We start from the raw sequence: 15,260 nt of genomic DNA, 5'->3' as shown, positions 1-15,260 counted from the left end.
GAGTTTTGGCTTCCAGCCTGGTCTTTCACCTGGCCGACGGTCAGTTCAGCAGCCGTGCAGACCTCATCGATGCTCCTGGCAGTTCTCTGGGCAGAGGAGCCCAGGTGGCAGGACTTGGTGCGCTCAGATTTGTCTTTAATAACAAGAATCCATTTCAAAAAATATGCTATTACAGTTAAATCATGCTTTTTTTTTTCTAAATTCATGTTTAAAGGAGCCTGTTATGATGCACTGAACAACTTGATCTGGACCTGCTCCAGTGATTACATTGATCAGTGGTGCAATCCTGGAAACCAAGCGTTTCGTCGTGTGTGCCATAAGCTCGGTGTTAGCCATCTCATCAAAGAACCCAAAGGTAGACGCAAAGCACTTGTGGAAGGCACTTGTGTGACTCTAGGTGATGATGGAGTATTTAGACTCTGTTTAATTAAAAGAAAATGTTGTTTTACTGCTAAACCAGAATTACACCACTCATTTATACACACTTGTGTCTTTTTTTATCTTCTCAAATGCTTTTTATAGTCTTTAATAATGCATATCCTCAATTTTTCCTTTTTGGTTTGACTTCCGCTCTGTCTTTAGAAGTATCCCTCTCTATTTTCAGATGCACTTGTATTGATACTCGTCACGCCCAGAAGGCCTCTCGAAAGTGGAGCTTGGTGATGGATGTGGCGTTGGTGCAGTACATCAACAGACTGTGCCGACACCTGGCTATCACGCCAGCCAGACTGCACCCCCATGAAGTGTACCTGGACCCCAGTGATGCTGCTGATCCCCGTGTGGCCTGTCTGCTCAGTAAGTGCCAGCCATCATTACAAAAAAAAAAAAAAAAGATTGTACACCAGAAAAAAGGAAATGACTGAATCCAGCTCTTCTTTTTACGACAGAGTTGGATTTGCAGGAATCCATTCTGAATGTGTCTTTTGTTTTGTAGAGTGTAGAAACTGGAGAAACTGGTTCAGGTTCTTATTGGTTCAGTCCTTTTTAAGTTTTGGTGTTTTGTTTGCATTTGTTTGTTGCAGACGTGCCTGTGGAGAGCTTGCGCCTGCGCTTTGCTTTGCTGCAGTCGCTCAACAACACCCTGGAGAGTTTCTTTCTCCCTCTAGTGGAGCTAAGACAGACACACATATCAGAACAGCATTGCCGCTCTGCTGTGTGAGGCTAAAGGTGAGAAAAATATCTGCATGTGTGAAAGGATTTCACTCATTCCTGGACTTTATGAAATTCACATCTGCCCTGTTCCCTGAAACCAGGTTTGATCTTCTACGACACTAAAGTCACTGTGATGAACAGAGTATTGAATGCTACGGTGCAGCGAACAGCTGACCATGCAGCTCCAGAAATTACTCTGGACCCTCTTGAGATTGTTGGTGGTATGTGTTCCTCTCACGTCTTCATGTTTGTTCGTTTTTTACTTGAACGTCCATTGAAACAGACTTAAGTTAACGCTTTTGTGATGTATTGTGGTTTTGAACCCGCAGGTGAGATCAGATCATCAGAAAACACCTATTTCTGCCAGGCAGCACGTCAGTTATCTTGCGTGCCGTCATCCCAGCTTTGTGTAAAGCTGGCCAGCGGAGGAGACCCAACCTACGCCTTCAATATTCGCTTCACAGGAGAAGAAGTTCATGGCACAAGTTAGAAGTCCTTATGTCTGTATCCTAGACCGTTCGTGGAATCACGTTTTTTTCTTCTAAATCTGTTGCTGATGTGTGTGCACAGGTGGCTCTTTCAGGCACTTCCTGTGGCAGGTGTGTAAGGAGTTGCAGAGCTCTGCGCTTTCCCTGCTGCTCCCCTGTCCCAGTGCTTCAGCCAACCGGAACAAGGTGAAACACGATGTTCTCCTTGGAACCATGTGGTTTTTGTTACTGAGACGTATTGTCTTCTTTGTGGCCTGCTGCTGCAAGGACTTTTTTTTTCTTACCTCTTAGCACATTTTTTCTTCTCTTTGTAATGTCAAAGCATTTTTAAAAAAATAAAAGTTGTCACTTGTAGCTGACTGATAACAGCTTCTTGATAAAACTTACCAATATAACCAGCTCATTAAAATACATTTTGTGCTGCTTTTAGGGGAAATCCATCTTGACTCCTTGCCCTATCAGCTATGCAGAGGAACAGCTGTTGCACTTCTTCGGTCAGCTGCTTGGCATCGCCATCCGCGCAGATGTGCCCCTTCCTTTGGACTTGCTGGGTTCCTTCTGGAAGGGCCTGGTGGGCGAGCCTCTCGACCCAGAGCAGGATTTGCAGGAAGCTGATGTTCTCACTTACAACTATGTCAAGAAGTTTGAAAATTTTAGTTTTGAGTCTCAGGATCTAACTGTTCTGGTACCAGTCTGGCTCTCATGAACTATTCTGAACATTCTTCTCCTTATTTTCCAGGTGGCAGATGAAAGTGAGCTGGAAGCTCTGTGTGCTGAAATCTCCTCCCAGCACCATTCGGGGGAAAGCCCAGAGTCCCCGAGCAGACCCTGCTGCACGTTTACCTACTACACCATGACAGGTGAAGAGGTGGAGCTTTGTCAGGGAGGGCGGAGCTTCACTGTCAGGTAGACGAATAACAGGATGTTTCCGTTGACCTAATCCTACTACAGAATGCATTTTACGGATACTGGAGGTAATAGATCTCAAGTGTGCGTGTTTATTTTTGCTTGTTAAGCTGGGAGAACAAGGATGTGTATGCACGGGCGGTGAGGAGCCTCCGTCTCAGAGAGCTGCAGAATCTGGAGTGCATGACGGCGGTGCGGGCAGGACTTGGTTCCATCATCCCCCTGCAGCTGCTCACCATGCTCAGCCCGCTGGAGATAGAGCTACGCACCTGCGGCTTGCCTTACATCAACCTGAAGTTCCTCAAGGTGAAGTGTCATTAAATTCAGAAGTCGCTCCCTACATTTAGTTTCATTTTACAAAAACGTTTAAAAAAAAACTCCTAGTAGCAAAGCAAGTAAGACGGCTATCAAAGAGGCTTTGTTTTGTCATCAAAGTTTGACTTTTTGATCCTTTCATCATCAGGCTCACACCATGTATCAAGTGGGTCTGATGGAGACCGACCAGCACATTGAGTTTTTTTGGACCGCCTTGGAGATGTTCACTCAGGAAGAGCTCTGCAAGTTCATCAAGTTTGCATGCAACCAGGAGCGAATCCCATTCACCTGCCCCTGCAGGGACGGTGGCCCAGACACAGCCCATGTTCCCCCCTACCCCATGAAGATCGCTCCTCCTGATGGGGCTGCAGGTAATTTCTCCAGATCTCTTCTCCTCTTCCAGCTTTCCCACGTTTAGCTCCACACACAAATTTAGCTCCTAACATTTGAAAACTCAGATTTACCAAATGCAGACTGTGGTACAAATAAAAATGATGAAAGGAGTGGAGATGGCAGCTTTAGGCACACACAACAATTTATTCTTTAGTTTTCGATTAACATTTTCTTTTAAAACGCGACTGTTATGAGAAAATGCAGGCGTGGATCATAATTGCTGTCCTTTCAGTGCTGGGCAGCTGTAATAATGAAACTTGGAGATTAGGTATTTAAAAATGTTTCTAACTTTGGCTTTTGTTGGAATAAATGGGGTTTCATTTGTTTGCACTTATTATGAGTGCAGAAAACTGGAACATCCAGCATGGAGGCTGCAAGTTTTCCTCTTTTTTCTCCTTGTTCTGTTTTTAAGGAAGTTATTGCTTTTTGCTTTCTTTGTCTTTGTAGAAACCCCTAAATCCACACAAAAAAAGATTCCCTAAATATCAGTTTTGAAGAGGTTCTTGCTTTTTATGTCCACGCTTGTTTAGTCTAGGTCAGGGGTCACTAAAAGAGCCATTTAGTTCAGTTTTTTGCTGATTAAAGGCAGTGACAGCCACCAAGTCCCACCTTTATGTTTATAAAAATAAACTTTATTTATATCTTTGTAGCCATTAAACTATTCACTTATAAAATGTAGATTTACAATAATTGAATAAAAAGTCTTATCCGCCCAACAACCAGCCCATTCATATAAGTCTTCTGTAGGAGACATTTGTTGTTGGATTGTGTCCTTTGACTCATATGAAGTTCTCTACTAAGACATGATGTGCTTCAATAGAAAGATTCTGGCCTTCTCAGTGGTATCTCATGTTTTTGGGTGGGATATTGGGAAGTTTGGTTTCCTAGGGAAAATAAAACTGAGTCTGTAGAGGTCATAGCATTTTTGGCCTGGTTCTCAGGAGGATATATATTTATGCGTTTATAATTTGAACATATTTTATTTTTTATAGTAGCACATACAGGTTCCTTTCAAAAGAAAATAAACCCTCGGTTAAATAAGATCCTCCTGAAAATGCAATAGAGTCAAACAAAGCATTTTCTATCATTATGGCTTTAGTGGGCCTTCATCATTTTTCTCCTTTTTATATTAAACATGAACAACATTGGTGTAAAATCCAATTCAAAAAGACATCAACCCATAGCAATGCAATTATACTCTTTAAAGGGCCTATATTATGCTATTCTTAAGCCTCTTGTAGTAATAAATATCTGTGTATATGATAATATATTAATTTTCCTGAGTTCTTTTCCAACCCGGAAGTAAGACGACTCAACCTCTCTGGCACCGCCTTTCACCCCATGTGGGCACCGCACATTTCATGACCTCAACCTAGAGCCGGCTTCGGCAGTGTGTCTGCGTTTCACTCATGGAAACAAACAACATTGAAACTTTAGCAGAGATGGATGTGCACATTGTGCATATAAAAGGAAAGCAGTTTAGCCGATCTAAAGGATGTTTGTGTGTGTGTGGAGCGTAGAGGCTCTGCTGGCAGCGCAGACTCTTCCTGGAGGGGGCTGTTCCTCACTGGAATAAGTTAACCGTGAGAATTCACTCGTTTTCCTGGATTGGGAGGGCGCTGGTGCTCAGAGCGCAGCTTTTTAGAGGAATAGTCAGAAAAGTGTGAATGGATCAAAATACCACTTTGGGGTTGTTTTTTGTGATTAATGAGCCTTTTAATACACTTAAAAGCTCAAAAAGTTGATTTTGTATGCTATAGGCCCTTTAAGAACTTTGCCTCTAAACAGGATTTAGATGCTTTTCTACAGCAGAAGATAAGAATATGTTGACTTACACATGAACCTGCAGGGTTTCCTCCTGGAGGCCTAAGTGATCTGAACTGACTTCAGGGACTCCGACTGTGTCACACTCCCTGTATCAGCACTGAAAACTACTCATTCATTGTGAAAAAGTGGATGGTGTGACTCTACACCCTTCTTATCATATGTTTTGTGTTATTTGATGAAGTTTGCAGCTGTTTTTGTAAATTCTAATGCACAGAGTGGACAATGTTAGATTTCTGTGTGATCTTGGCTGCTTCTGCAGAAATGGAATCTGAGCTTTCTGTTACGGTTTCAGTCACTTTGTGTTTTGTTCCTTGATTTCCTGTTTTATTTTGTAGTATTTCCTGTTTTGTTGTTGTTTCGACTTTTACCTTGCCCCATCAGTCCTGAGTGTTTCCACCTGTGTCTTGTTGCCTTGTATGTATTTAAGTGCTGTCTTTCCCTTCCTCCTGTGCTGGTCCATATTGTATTCTTCCCCGGTTTTTCGAGCTGAGTGCTTTTGTAGTGTTTCGAGATTCTAGCCTGCCGTATGCAGTGGTTTTGTTTTTGTCTTTAGTTTATGTTATTAAACCCTATTCCCTGCATCCTCCTGCCTCCTCTCCTCTCTGCGCCTGGGTACTTCCCATTCCCCTCGTGACACTTTCAGAATCAATTATATTTTACTGAAGATGAGATTAGTGTGGTCACAAAGAAGTGTAACACCGCATTTTTCTTGGCCCTTAGCTGTTTCAAGCAGTTTCTGTGGTAAACATTTGTGTGTGTGTTGTGTTTTTTTTTCTCATGATTCCTCCCCTCTTCAGGTCAGTCAGACTCGCGCTACATTCGCGTGGAGACCTGCATGTTCATGGTCAAACTGCCCCAGTACACCTCTCTGGATGTGATGCTGGAGAAGCTACGCTATGCCATCCACTACCGCGAGGACCCTCTGAGTGGTTAAGAAGAGCTGATGACCCATCATTCCCGCGTATATCTTACTTTTGACTCCTCCCCTTTAAAACCTCTGGCTCTGCTGCACCAACAAGCCTGAGTTATAAAATATATTGTTTGTTATTTCTCCACAGATTTTTATTGCATCTAAACCAAAATTTGAATTCCATGAATAGAGAATTCAGGGAAGATGATCTAGATCAGCACTGACTTTTCTGCAGAGATTGATGCCAGTTTGCACTGAATGTGAAGGCTGAAGTGAAAGCAACTGTCACAGTTTTTTTTCTTTATCCATGCCTTTGCTGCAAGGGTCTTTACTGAGATGGTTATCCTGGCTGTATGTGAGATGAAAAAGCAAAATGATTGTCATCACATAACCTGACATTGGGTAGTGAGGTACAATTTCTTCCAGAAAAAGAGGAAACGTGTGGCTGCGCCTGTTTTTGAGCAGCTCCGAACAAAAAAAAAAAATGCTGTACAGGACAATATGTCGTTTTACAGCCTGTTTGAAAACACATCCTGTTAATGGACAAATAACTTATGCCTAAAACGACATTTTATCAGGGGTGTCAAAGAGAGGATATTAAAGTCATGTAAAAAAAATCATTAATTTGTTAGTTTTATTGAATCTTTTCTGTAATATCTGAGTTGGTGTGGCAGCAAAGGAGGGTTTTTCAGGTTCATCAAACCTGTCTGGTGTTTGAAGGGGATTTCATGAGCTGCTCTTACATTTAATTTGTGTGTGTGTGTGCGCGCGTGTGTGCTACTTAATGTGCAACAAGCCTGACTGCCCCCCTCACCAAGAAACATCACAGTGAAGACATACAATGAGGAGAGGAGGCAGGTTATCCCAACTCCTGCCTTTTCTTTCAGAAACTGTCTTTTTCATGCTATCCATCATTAATTCTGTAGCCTGTAAATAGACTTAAGTTATTTATGATGGCAGTATATTTTTTAAATTTCATCTTGATTTATTATGCTCATTGTTAACAGAAAAACAAAACGACAAAAAAATGGGTTTTTTTTGTGAGTGACATCAGCATTTTACTTGAATTGACAGCTGAATCAACAAAATTCTGCAGAGTGGATTGTAGAATCTGCTTGTGAGTTTTGCTTTTTGGTTCTGATTTTTTTTTCTTTTCTTCTTTTTCAAGGGTGATAAGGCGCTGCTATCATGGATGCTCTCTCTTTGAGTCCCCCTCACCTTCATAGGAGGGGAATGGTATGTTATAAAATGGACATATTCATACAAAAGAGGTGTTGCGATAAAATATGTGCTGTATATTTACTTGATATTTATTACAGTTATTTATGGTTGCATTAACTTAACTACTTTTATTGTCTTACCTCTGCACACCAGAAGCGTAACATATCTAAAATGAATTATACAGATGTAAAAGAAAAAAAACTGAAATGGCATTCAAGATTTGTGTCATAATAAAGAAATGTCTTCATGTACAAACATGGTTTGGATGATCATGTCTCCTCCTCTTTCTGTGTTTTCCCTCCTAAAACGTGGATCCGTTTTTTTTCCTGTTCTTGGAAACCACTCTCTTGGCTCCTTGGTTGCCAAGTTCATGCATCATTATGAGCGCTCTTTGTGCGTTTTTACGCAATACCCTGCTTTGATTACGTCACCGCTGACGGTAAACCAGAGAGCCACACCCCTGATGGTAAACCAGAGAGCAGCTGATGCTGGGACAGACGGGTTCTGGCTGGTTCCATTGTGCTCTTCCATTACTTCAGTTCCTTTATGTACACTAGTCAGTGGAAAGCAATGTGCAGTGGACAGGCATAAATACCAGCTCATGAGGTAAACAAAAGAGACTTGTTTTTAATGAATGATGCCATACAAGCTTTATTGTTGATGCCCCGTTATCCCAGTTCTGTAGAGAGTGAGTCAAAGATTCAAAAACAGAACCTGAAGCATCAGTAGATGGTCTCTCTCCAGCAGGTTGACTCGTCAGTTTTGGAAGAACCAGCTTAGAACCTGCAAAAATCCTCTGTGTCTGACATCAGACTCTTTGCTCAGTTAAAACTAGGGCTGCACGATATGAGGAAAACTCGCGGTATGCAATATTTAAGATTAATATTGCGATAACTGTATAATTTGCGGTATACAAACAAATAACAAAATAAACAAAACATCATTCCCATTTCATTGCAACAGTTTAAAAATTATACTCCAAATGGCCCTCGTTGACATAGGAGACAAACATCTAACATAATAGGCCTCCATCCAATTGGTCAACAAGGTGAAAAGGGATTTATTTGATTCGTTAAATGCTTCAAGCTGCCTTAAGGTTGTATTAACACATTTAAGGTTTACGATTTATTGCGATTTTCACTGTCTTTTGCGATATGCATATTGCAGAGCTCTATATTGCGATATGGATAAATTTGCGGTATATCGTGCAGGCCTAGTTAAAACGATTCCCTCCTTCTATCAAGTAGAAACAGGATGAGTAGTGCTGGGAAACTATTTGGGCCATCTTAATACCTTAAATCCATGAACACACAAATCTAACAAGATTCTGGTCACAGTGGTGATTTGAGTAACTTAGAACACACAATGATACATGTTGATGGTTAAACACTTTCAAATTAGGATTAAAAGACACCTCTGCTCAATTATTTTGCTATGCAATAGTGCTGAATCAAAGGCTTTAAGCTATTTCTCTTCTCTGGATTATGATTGTGTCATTTTAAAATAAGAGCCCTGTTTTAGAGTTTGTTTTGAATCATTTCAAAAAGGAAATTAATTTGTTAAGCTTCTCGGGGTTTTTTTCTGGCTTTGTGCAAAGATATAGGTCTAACCTGATAAATATACAGCTGACCTAAGGTCTTTTATTCACACTGTGTAATGTGTCTTCATTATAAGCACATAGGCAGACAAAACAAAGAGGTCATAATTAAAGGAAGACAAATATAATTTATTGATATTTTTAAGTGCAGTTCAAAATATAAAAACTGGAAATCACTGATATAGAATTTTTACTAAGATGGCTGATTAAGTACAAAAACAAAATACAAAATTAGTTGATTTAACTTGACATTTCTCAGATTCAGACCAACTTAATTCACCATCACTCTTCTTTTTCCACATTATTTTTTAAATAAAACATTTTTCTAGCAGTGTTCATCGGTCTCAGTGCATATACCGAGTTGGGTTCAGAATAATCTCCGGAGCACATCAATAGAGAGAGGAAAAAAGGGTCGGAAAGATCCAGTTACATCATTCCAAGTTTTTTCTTCAGCTTCCTCAACTCTTCCATGCTGATGTTGTTGCCGCCGCACACCACAACCACCACTGGACCCAGCTCCTCCGCCAGCTTGCCCTCGCTCTGCAGCTTTCTGATGATGTGGCTGTACACGGCTGACAGGGCAGCACCGCAGGCCGGCTCCACCAGGATCTTCTCATCATCTGCAGAAAAAAGTTCACTTGCAGAGATCAGATGTGACATCTCAGCTTTTTTACTGATCTAAAGCTGTACCTACTTACCTACAAAGTGATCTACGGCTCTCACAGCCTCTTGGTCTGAAACGACCTCAGAGAAGACTGTGTGCTCGCCCACCAGTTTCATAGTCTGTGCAGACACCCTGACAAGACCCAGCGTGGTGGCAACACTGCAGAGCAGAGCAGAGGTCATCCCCACGTGAACAAGTGCAGGTTTTCTTAAGGTTGTGTTCAGTACCTTGTAATCGCAGGTAAGGTCACAAGTTTCCCAGCCTTCATGGCAGCATTGAGGGAGTGTGCTCCATATGTTTCTACGGCTACAATGGGGACATCAGCCCAGTTGACGCGACGCAGCCCCTCCACCACTCCATTCAGCAGACCTCCGCCTCCCACTGACACGACGATTGCCCCAGGCTTCTCCTCGAGGTCAACCGCCAATTCCATCACCAGAGACGAGTGGCCTTCCCTGGGCAAAAACCAATCCAAATTCACTCCATGGGGTTGTCGTGCTACATCAGGAGTTTTCCCAGGATCATTTTCACAGCAGGGAATGCATGTATTTATGTCTGACACTTTGTCACCTCCGTTTCCTCGCTGATAACTTATCTGCCATCTCACCTCTACAATAGTCTATATATAGATCCAAACTGGATAACAAAAGAAGTTACAACCGATAGTTGCTGATTAGGCTTCTCTGAGGACTTGTGCTCATTTATGTCAGCAGATGGTCTTACCAGATGAGAGGGTCATCAAAGGGGGAGATGAAGATCCAACCTGGATTGTTTGCTACAAGTTGCATTCCAAATTCAATACTTTCATTGAGAGCCTGAAAAGCAAAAGTTTTCAATTGATCAAAATGTAATGTTTGATTTTTTTCCTTGATTAGAGGGGAAGGTAATATCTTTTTCTGTTTACCGTAAATGTTACCAATTTTCTAATAAAAGGAGTTATTAACCTTTCCACTAATAATAACCGTTGCTCCTTCGTCCTTCAGCCTCTCCACAGTTGAGTCTGGCGTGACACTTGGAACTACTATGGTAGCAGGGACCCCAAGTTGGCGTGCCGAGTAAGCAGCTGCCATACCTGCATTTCCTCCTGTTGACGCCCATGTTCTGAAGTTACACATATGCACAAACCAGCACAGCCAAGCAACTGTGTTAATTGTTTTTATTTTTTCTAGATATTACCGGAACAGCAGACAAATCGCTCACATCCTCGCTCTGCCCACTTTAAGGACAGCCAAGAGAAACAGTCAGCACAGGTCCCAACCAGCATGATCTTTCAAAAACGGAGCTCCACTCACAGTTTTGCAAAAGTGACCAATGCCTCTGATCTTGAAGGATCCTGTTGGCTGAGAGGACTCCAGCTTGATATACACAGAGGTCCCAGCCAGCTTGGTCAGAGCGAGGCTCTGCCTCACTGGGGTGGCCACGTGAAGAGGCTTTTGGGTCTTCATCTCACTGATGGAACACAAACATTGAATTACAAATATTCGAACAAAGCTCCAGAGGAATTTATTTTAACTTGATGAGGTTCTTCTTGATGCTCATCCCAACATCTTTCCGTAGATACTCAATTTCAGCTTACCTGGCACAGGTGCAGCAAGAAGAATCTGGTAGATTTTGATGCTTGTGATGCCCCCTAACTGATGTGAAATCCCTTTATACCTGCTTTGTTGTGGGCTTGGCACAGGAAGCACATCTCCAGACCAATCAGCTTCAGGCTTTCTGTCAGCTGACCCCGCCCACTGAGTGTTTAGATGGGGGTCCGAAGATCATTCCCTTTTGTTTTTTTATTCCATTTCATCAGACTTTAAACTAGGGATGCTCCATCTAGTCTAAACTTGTGCTTTAACTATGTGCTGTAAACAAAAATGAGGACTACAAACACTGACTCAGCACATTTAGGAGACACTTTGAGTCAAACATGAAATCAGTTCATACATACAAGCCCAACTTCGACTATTTGTATCTGTTTGTTCATTTTCATGATCTATATCTATGTCAAAACAGTTAGCTAGATGATCTGTTTTTGCTGTCATGTCACATCATTTATTTAAAGAAATGCTTTTTATAGGTCAGTTATAGTTTTTTTCAATCAAAATTAAAGTAAATATTACTTTCTGTTGAGATGTCATATGATTCGTTAGTTAAACACAAAAAGGCTCTTTTGATTCCCCTAGAACTCTATAGATTTTTATTTTTTACAGCTTTTAAATTAATTAAAAAAAAGCCTTGTGAGCCACCTTCTCTCTAATCTGTTTGTCTTAAGCTTCTCAACCTAAATTTGCTTATTTCAAACATTCCTTTGTGGCTTCTCTGTCTTAGATGAAAAAAATCCAGTTGTCACATTTTACTGTACACAACAATAATCTGACTTTATTACAAATGTATTAAAACAAAATAAGATTCAAACATTTCTACATACCTTAAAACCTGAAGCAAAGTTTATCATTATAAATTAAAACTAATTTATAACCACCACAGTTAATTATTCATGTATAAATAAACTAAACAAAAAGAAATTGAAATTAATAATTGGATGGTTTGGGTAAAAGCATAACGTATTTAAATCCTAAATTCTTTGTCTTATTTTCCTTTTAATTTACACCACCAAGTTTTTTTTCTGTTCTAGACAAAAAGCGTCATGTTAGCAAAAATTACTTTTCCATAACTTTCTTGTTACTTTTACAGTATTTGTGCAGAATCCAACCCTCCTACTCTGATTCGCTTAAAAAAAGGTCACATCACAAAGACCTTAGTCATCACCTTTTCACAGCATGATTTTTTACATTGTTCGGTGCAAAAAGTCTAATGGAAGATTTTTTACACCATCTACTGGTGAGGATTTACACATGCAGAATATATTAACAATTCCAAAGCTGTTTGTGTTGATTTACCTTGTCTGCATGTCTGCAGTTATTATATTCAATTAAGCTGACAATCTAAAACTAAGAATTATTTGGGGAAAAGCTGATTGTGGAGCAATATGAGCCAATCCATGTAACAAACTTAAAGAAATCTGGCTCCGTAAACAAAAATTATCAAGACACATTGTGCAAAAAGCATTTGTCAATCACTGATTCTGCAATTTGTACCACTTACAAAGATGAGATGTCTGTAATGTTCATCATTGATACACTTCAACAGTGAGGGACAGAATGTAAAAAGAAATCAAGGGAATCCCATTTTATGATTTTTTTCAGTAAAATAAAAAAACTGGACGATAACAAATTTCAACTCAATTGTTTGTAAAATAACGCATGGTTGTCAGTGACAGAGGTCAAATATTTCCTGAAGGTCTTTACCAGGTTGCTCACATGGCTACTATTTTGGTCCATTCTTCCATGCAGATCTTCTCAAGAGCTCTATCGCTGGGTGACACAGATTTTCATCTCCTTCCACAGATTCAGAGTTGGATTGAGGTCTGGAGACTGGCTAGACCAGTCCAGAACCTTGAAATGGTTCTTATGTAGCCACTCCTTCGTTGTCTGGGTGGTCTGTTTGGAATATCGTCATGCTGGAAAATCCTGCCACTTTTTATCTTCAATGCTCTTGCAGATGGAAGCAGGTTTATACCCCAAAATCTCTCCATACCTTATTCATCCTTTCCTTCCTATGGATAAGTCATTCTGTCTTGAACCATAGTTAAACTTAAACTAAAATTGAATTAGAAACAAACCTTTGCATGTCTATCTTAGCTATTGTAGTTCTAGCCAAAGTCAGTCTCTTTGCTGAATAAATTAAATGCTTTGATTGTTTGTTTGTTTGTTTAATAACATTTTTTTTATGTATTAATGTAGTGGTTAGCACTCTCACCTCACAGTGCAAAGGCCCTTTCTCAAATCCCAGCTGGGTCCTATCTGTGTGGAGTTAGCATGTTCTCCTTGTGCATGTGTGTTTTTTCTTTTGGGCCATCCGGCTTCCTCCCACAGTCTAAAAACATCTCTAATAGGTAAACGGATGATTCTAAATTGTCCCCAGTGTAAATGTGTGTGGTTGTGTAGTCTTGCACAGACTGGCGACCTGTCCGGGGTGTAACCTGGCTCTGCCCAGTGGTAACTGGGACTGGCTACAGCAACCCTGTGACTCCAAAAGGGATTCTGAAAATGGATGGAAGGATGAATATTGTGGCAACTATTAAAGCGGAACAGTCATAGCAAGCAAGAGAGTAAGACCAATGGTGTGCATTTAAGCCGTAAGTTCACCTGTGTCCCCCAAAAAACAAATCGTCATGCTTGAAAGGAAAACAAAATAATAAAACAATTACCGGTAAATGCTATCCCAGCGTTTAGTTTATTAGGCCTAACTGTATTTACAGAAACTACAAAAGCCAAGACCCTTTCACTGTTCCTGTTTGGTACCTTTTCCCTTTTGGTTCTTTGCTCGCCCTCTCCCCATCTCTCCTCCACAGGTGTCCAGAATGAGGTAGGGCATCCTGACACACCTGCAACTCATCACCCCAACAGTATTTAAGACCGGTTCCTCCAGCCTTTACTTTCAGGTCCATCTGCTCACCTCAGGTGTCTGTTCTGACCCAGAACCATTCAGTCTGTTCTGACCCCGCTCCTCCTGGACTGCCTAGCCTCTGACCTACCTAGATTCCCAGCAGTTCTTCTTCCATAAATATTTTGTTTTCAATCATCACCTCTCCTTCTCTGACCATACTGTAGGGATGGGAATTGAAGCCCCATGAAGCTTCCCTTGGGGTTCATGTAATTGTGCTGGGAAAAATGAACTACCCATTCAGTGCTTTGAAACCACACAGAACAGCGGCATCTGGTGGTGGACTGCCGTATATCATATGCTTCAACTTAGCTCCTTGTGACACTTCAATGTGGAAATGATAATGAAAAAATGTAAAACAAAACAATGTTGTTAATGATTATTAAAAAGAACAACGTAAAACAACATAAAATGTGACGTTTTCTGTGAGAAGTGCTTGACAGCAAAACACACATCACATGATGAAAAAAAATGAAAAGCAAAAAAAATAAAATAAAATTGTACATTGCTGGCCTTGAACCCAGGACCTCTGGATGTGACTCTGATCTGCCAATCCGCTGAGTTATCACTACTGATGTCAATTTGTCTCGCCATTATAAATTTATTTAAGTATTTTTTATACACAACGTTAATAGTGCATTGTTTTATTAGGAGAAATCGAGTAGAATGGATCTTGAGCCACAGTATGTTTCTTACTAGGAGTCATGGTAAAGTGCAATTTTTAATAATGATTATGCTGTTTTAGGCAGAATCAAAAAAATCTGGGTTGTTTTCAGGGCAGCTTTTGCAAGGGGCCGGTAGTTCTTTAGAAATACAACTCTGGGTTGTGGGTGGGACTGTTAGGAAGGAGTAACCCCACCCCCACTTCCCATCACCCATCGGTTTACGCACTGTACTGCTAGCTTACAGCCCCTCACAACCCCAACCTAACAAATAGGGTAAGCAATATATAGGCTATCCAGCCAGTTTCGAGCCAGATGCCAACTCATACGAGGAAAATTAAGACATGCATGGACATCTACATATAGATGTGGGTGCATGGGAGTAGAGCGGAGCAGGGAGCCTGTGGACCGCCCATTGTATTTTAAAATACAATCTTTTTAAAAGAGAATTTTTTTTTTTTACAACAAATTGAATAAAGTAATACTCAGAAATGTAATTTTAAGTCTAATTTCCTTAATTCATTTTCACCAAAATCAGAAAAATGCCATAAGGTCCTGTAAAAAAAAACCTAAAACACAATTTCTGACGGAGTGAGTCTTTAATTTGTTTTTTAAAACACTGTTTTCAAAA

The 15,260-nt window shown here is 40.6% G+C and overlaps 2 protein-coding genes across 3 annotated transcripts; one reads left to right on the top strand and one right to left on the bottom strand.

Annotated features, from left to right (window-relative positions):
- The first annotated feature begins 593 nt into the window (after positions 1-593).
- On the top strand, positions 594-7,471 carry LOC111947911 (probable E3 ubiquitin-protein ligase HECTD4). The gene is made up of 10 exons (XM_023958572.1): positions 594-795; positions 1,023-1,167; positions 1,254-1,373; positions 1,482-1,637; positions 1,723-1,826; positions 2,071-2,292; positions 2,380-2,546; positions 2,657-2,852; positions 3,010-3,232; positions 5,879-7,471. The coding sequence occupies exons 3-10, from the start codon at positions 1,286-1,288 to the stop codon at positions 6,013-6,015; spliced, it is 1,293 nt and encodes a 430-aa protein (XP_023814340.1). The 5' UTR covers positions 594-795; positions 1,023-1,167; positions 1,254-1,285; the 3' UTR covers positions 6,016-7,471.
- A 1,495-nt stretch (positions 7,472-8,966) lies between these two features.
- Positions 8,967-11,138, bottom strand: LOC101156503 (L-serine dehydratase/L-threonine deaminase). 2 transcript variants are annotated; one of them, XM_004072684.4, is made up of 8 exons: positions 11,050-11,138; positions 10,766-10,922; positions 10,650-10,689; positions 10,418-10,557; positions 10,197-10,288; positions 9,701-9,928; positions 9,508-9,632; positions 8,967-9,429 (listed from the first exon to the last, which is right to left on the bottom strand). In XM_004072684.4, exons 2-8 carry the CDS (start codon positions 10,916-10,918, stop codon positions 9,236-9,238), a joined length of 972 nt encoding a protein of 323 aa, XP_004072732.2. In that variant the 5' UTR covers positions 10,919-10,922; positions 11,050-11,138; the 3' UTR covers positions 8,967-9,235. The 2 variants fall into 2 exon arrangements, with proteins under 2 accessions (XP_004072732.2, XP_020561718.2); XM_020706059.2 differs by lacking the exons at positions 10,418-10,557; positions 10,650-10,689.
- Between the last annotated feature and the right edge of the window lie 4,122 nt (positions 11,139-15,260).

The sequence above is a fragment of the Oryzias latipes genome, chromosome 9 (genome assembly GCF_002234675.1).
Source record: "Oryzias latipes chromosome 9, ASM223467v1".
NCBI classification, from domain to species: domain Eukaryota; kingdom Metazoa; phylum Chordata; class Actinopteri; order Beloniformes; family Adrianichthyidae; genus Oryzias; species Oryzias latipes.
Note: the sequence above shows the minus strand (reverse complement) of the source record. Positions and strands in the feature narration are given on the sequence as shown.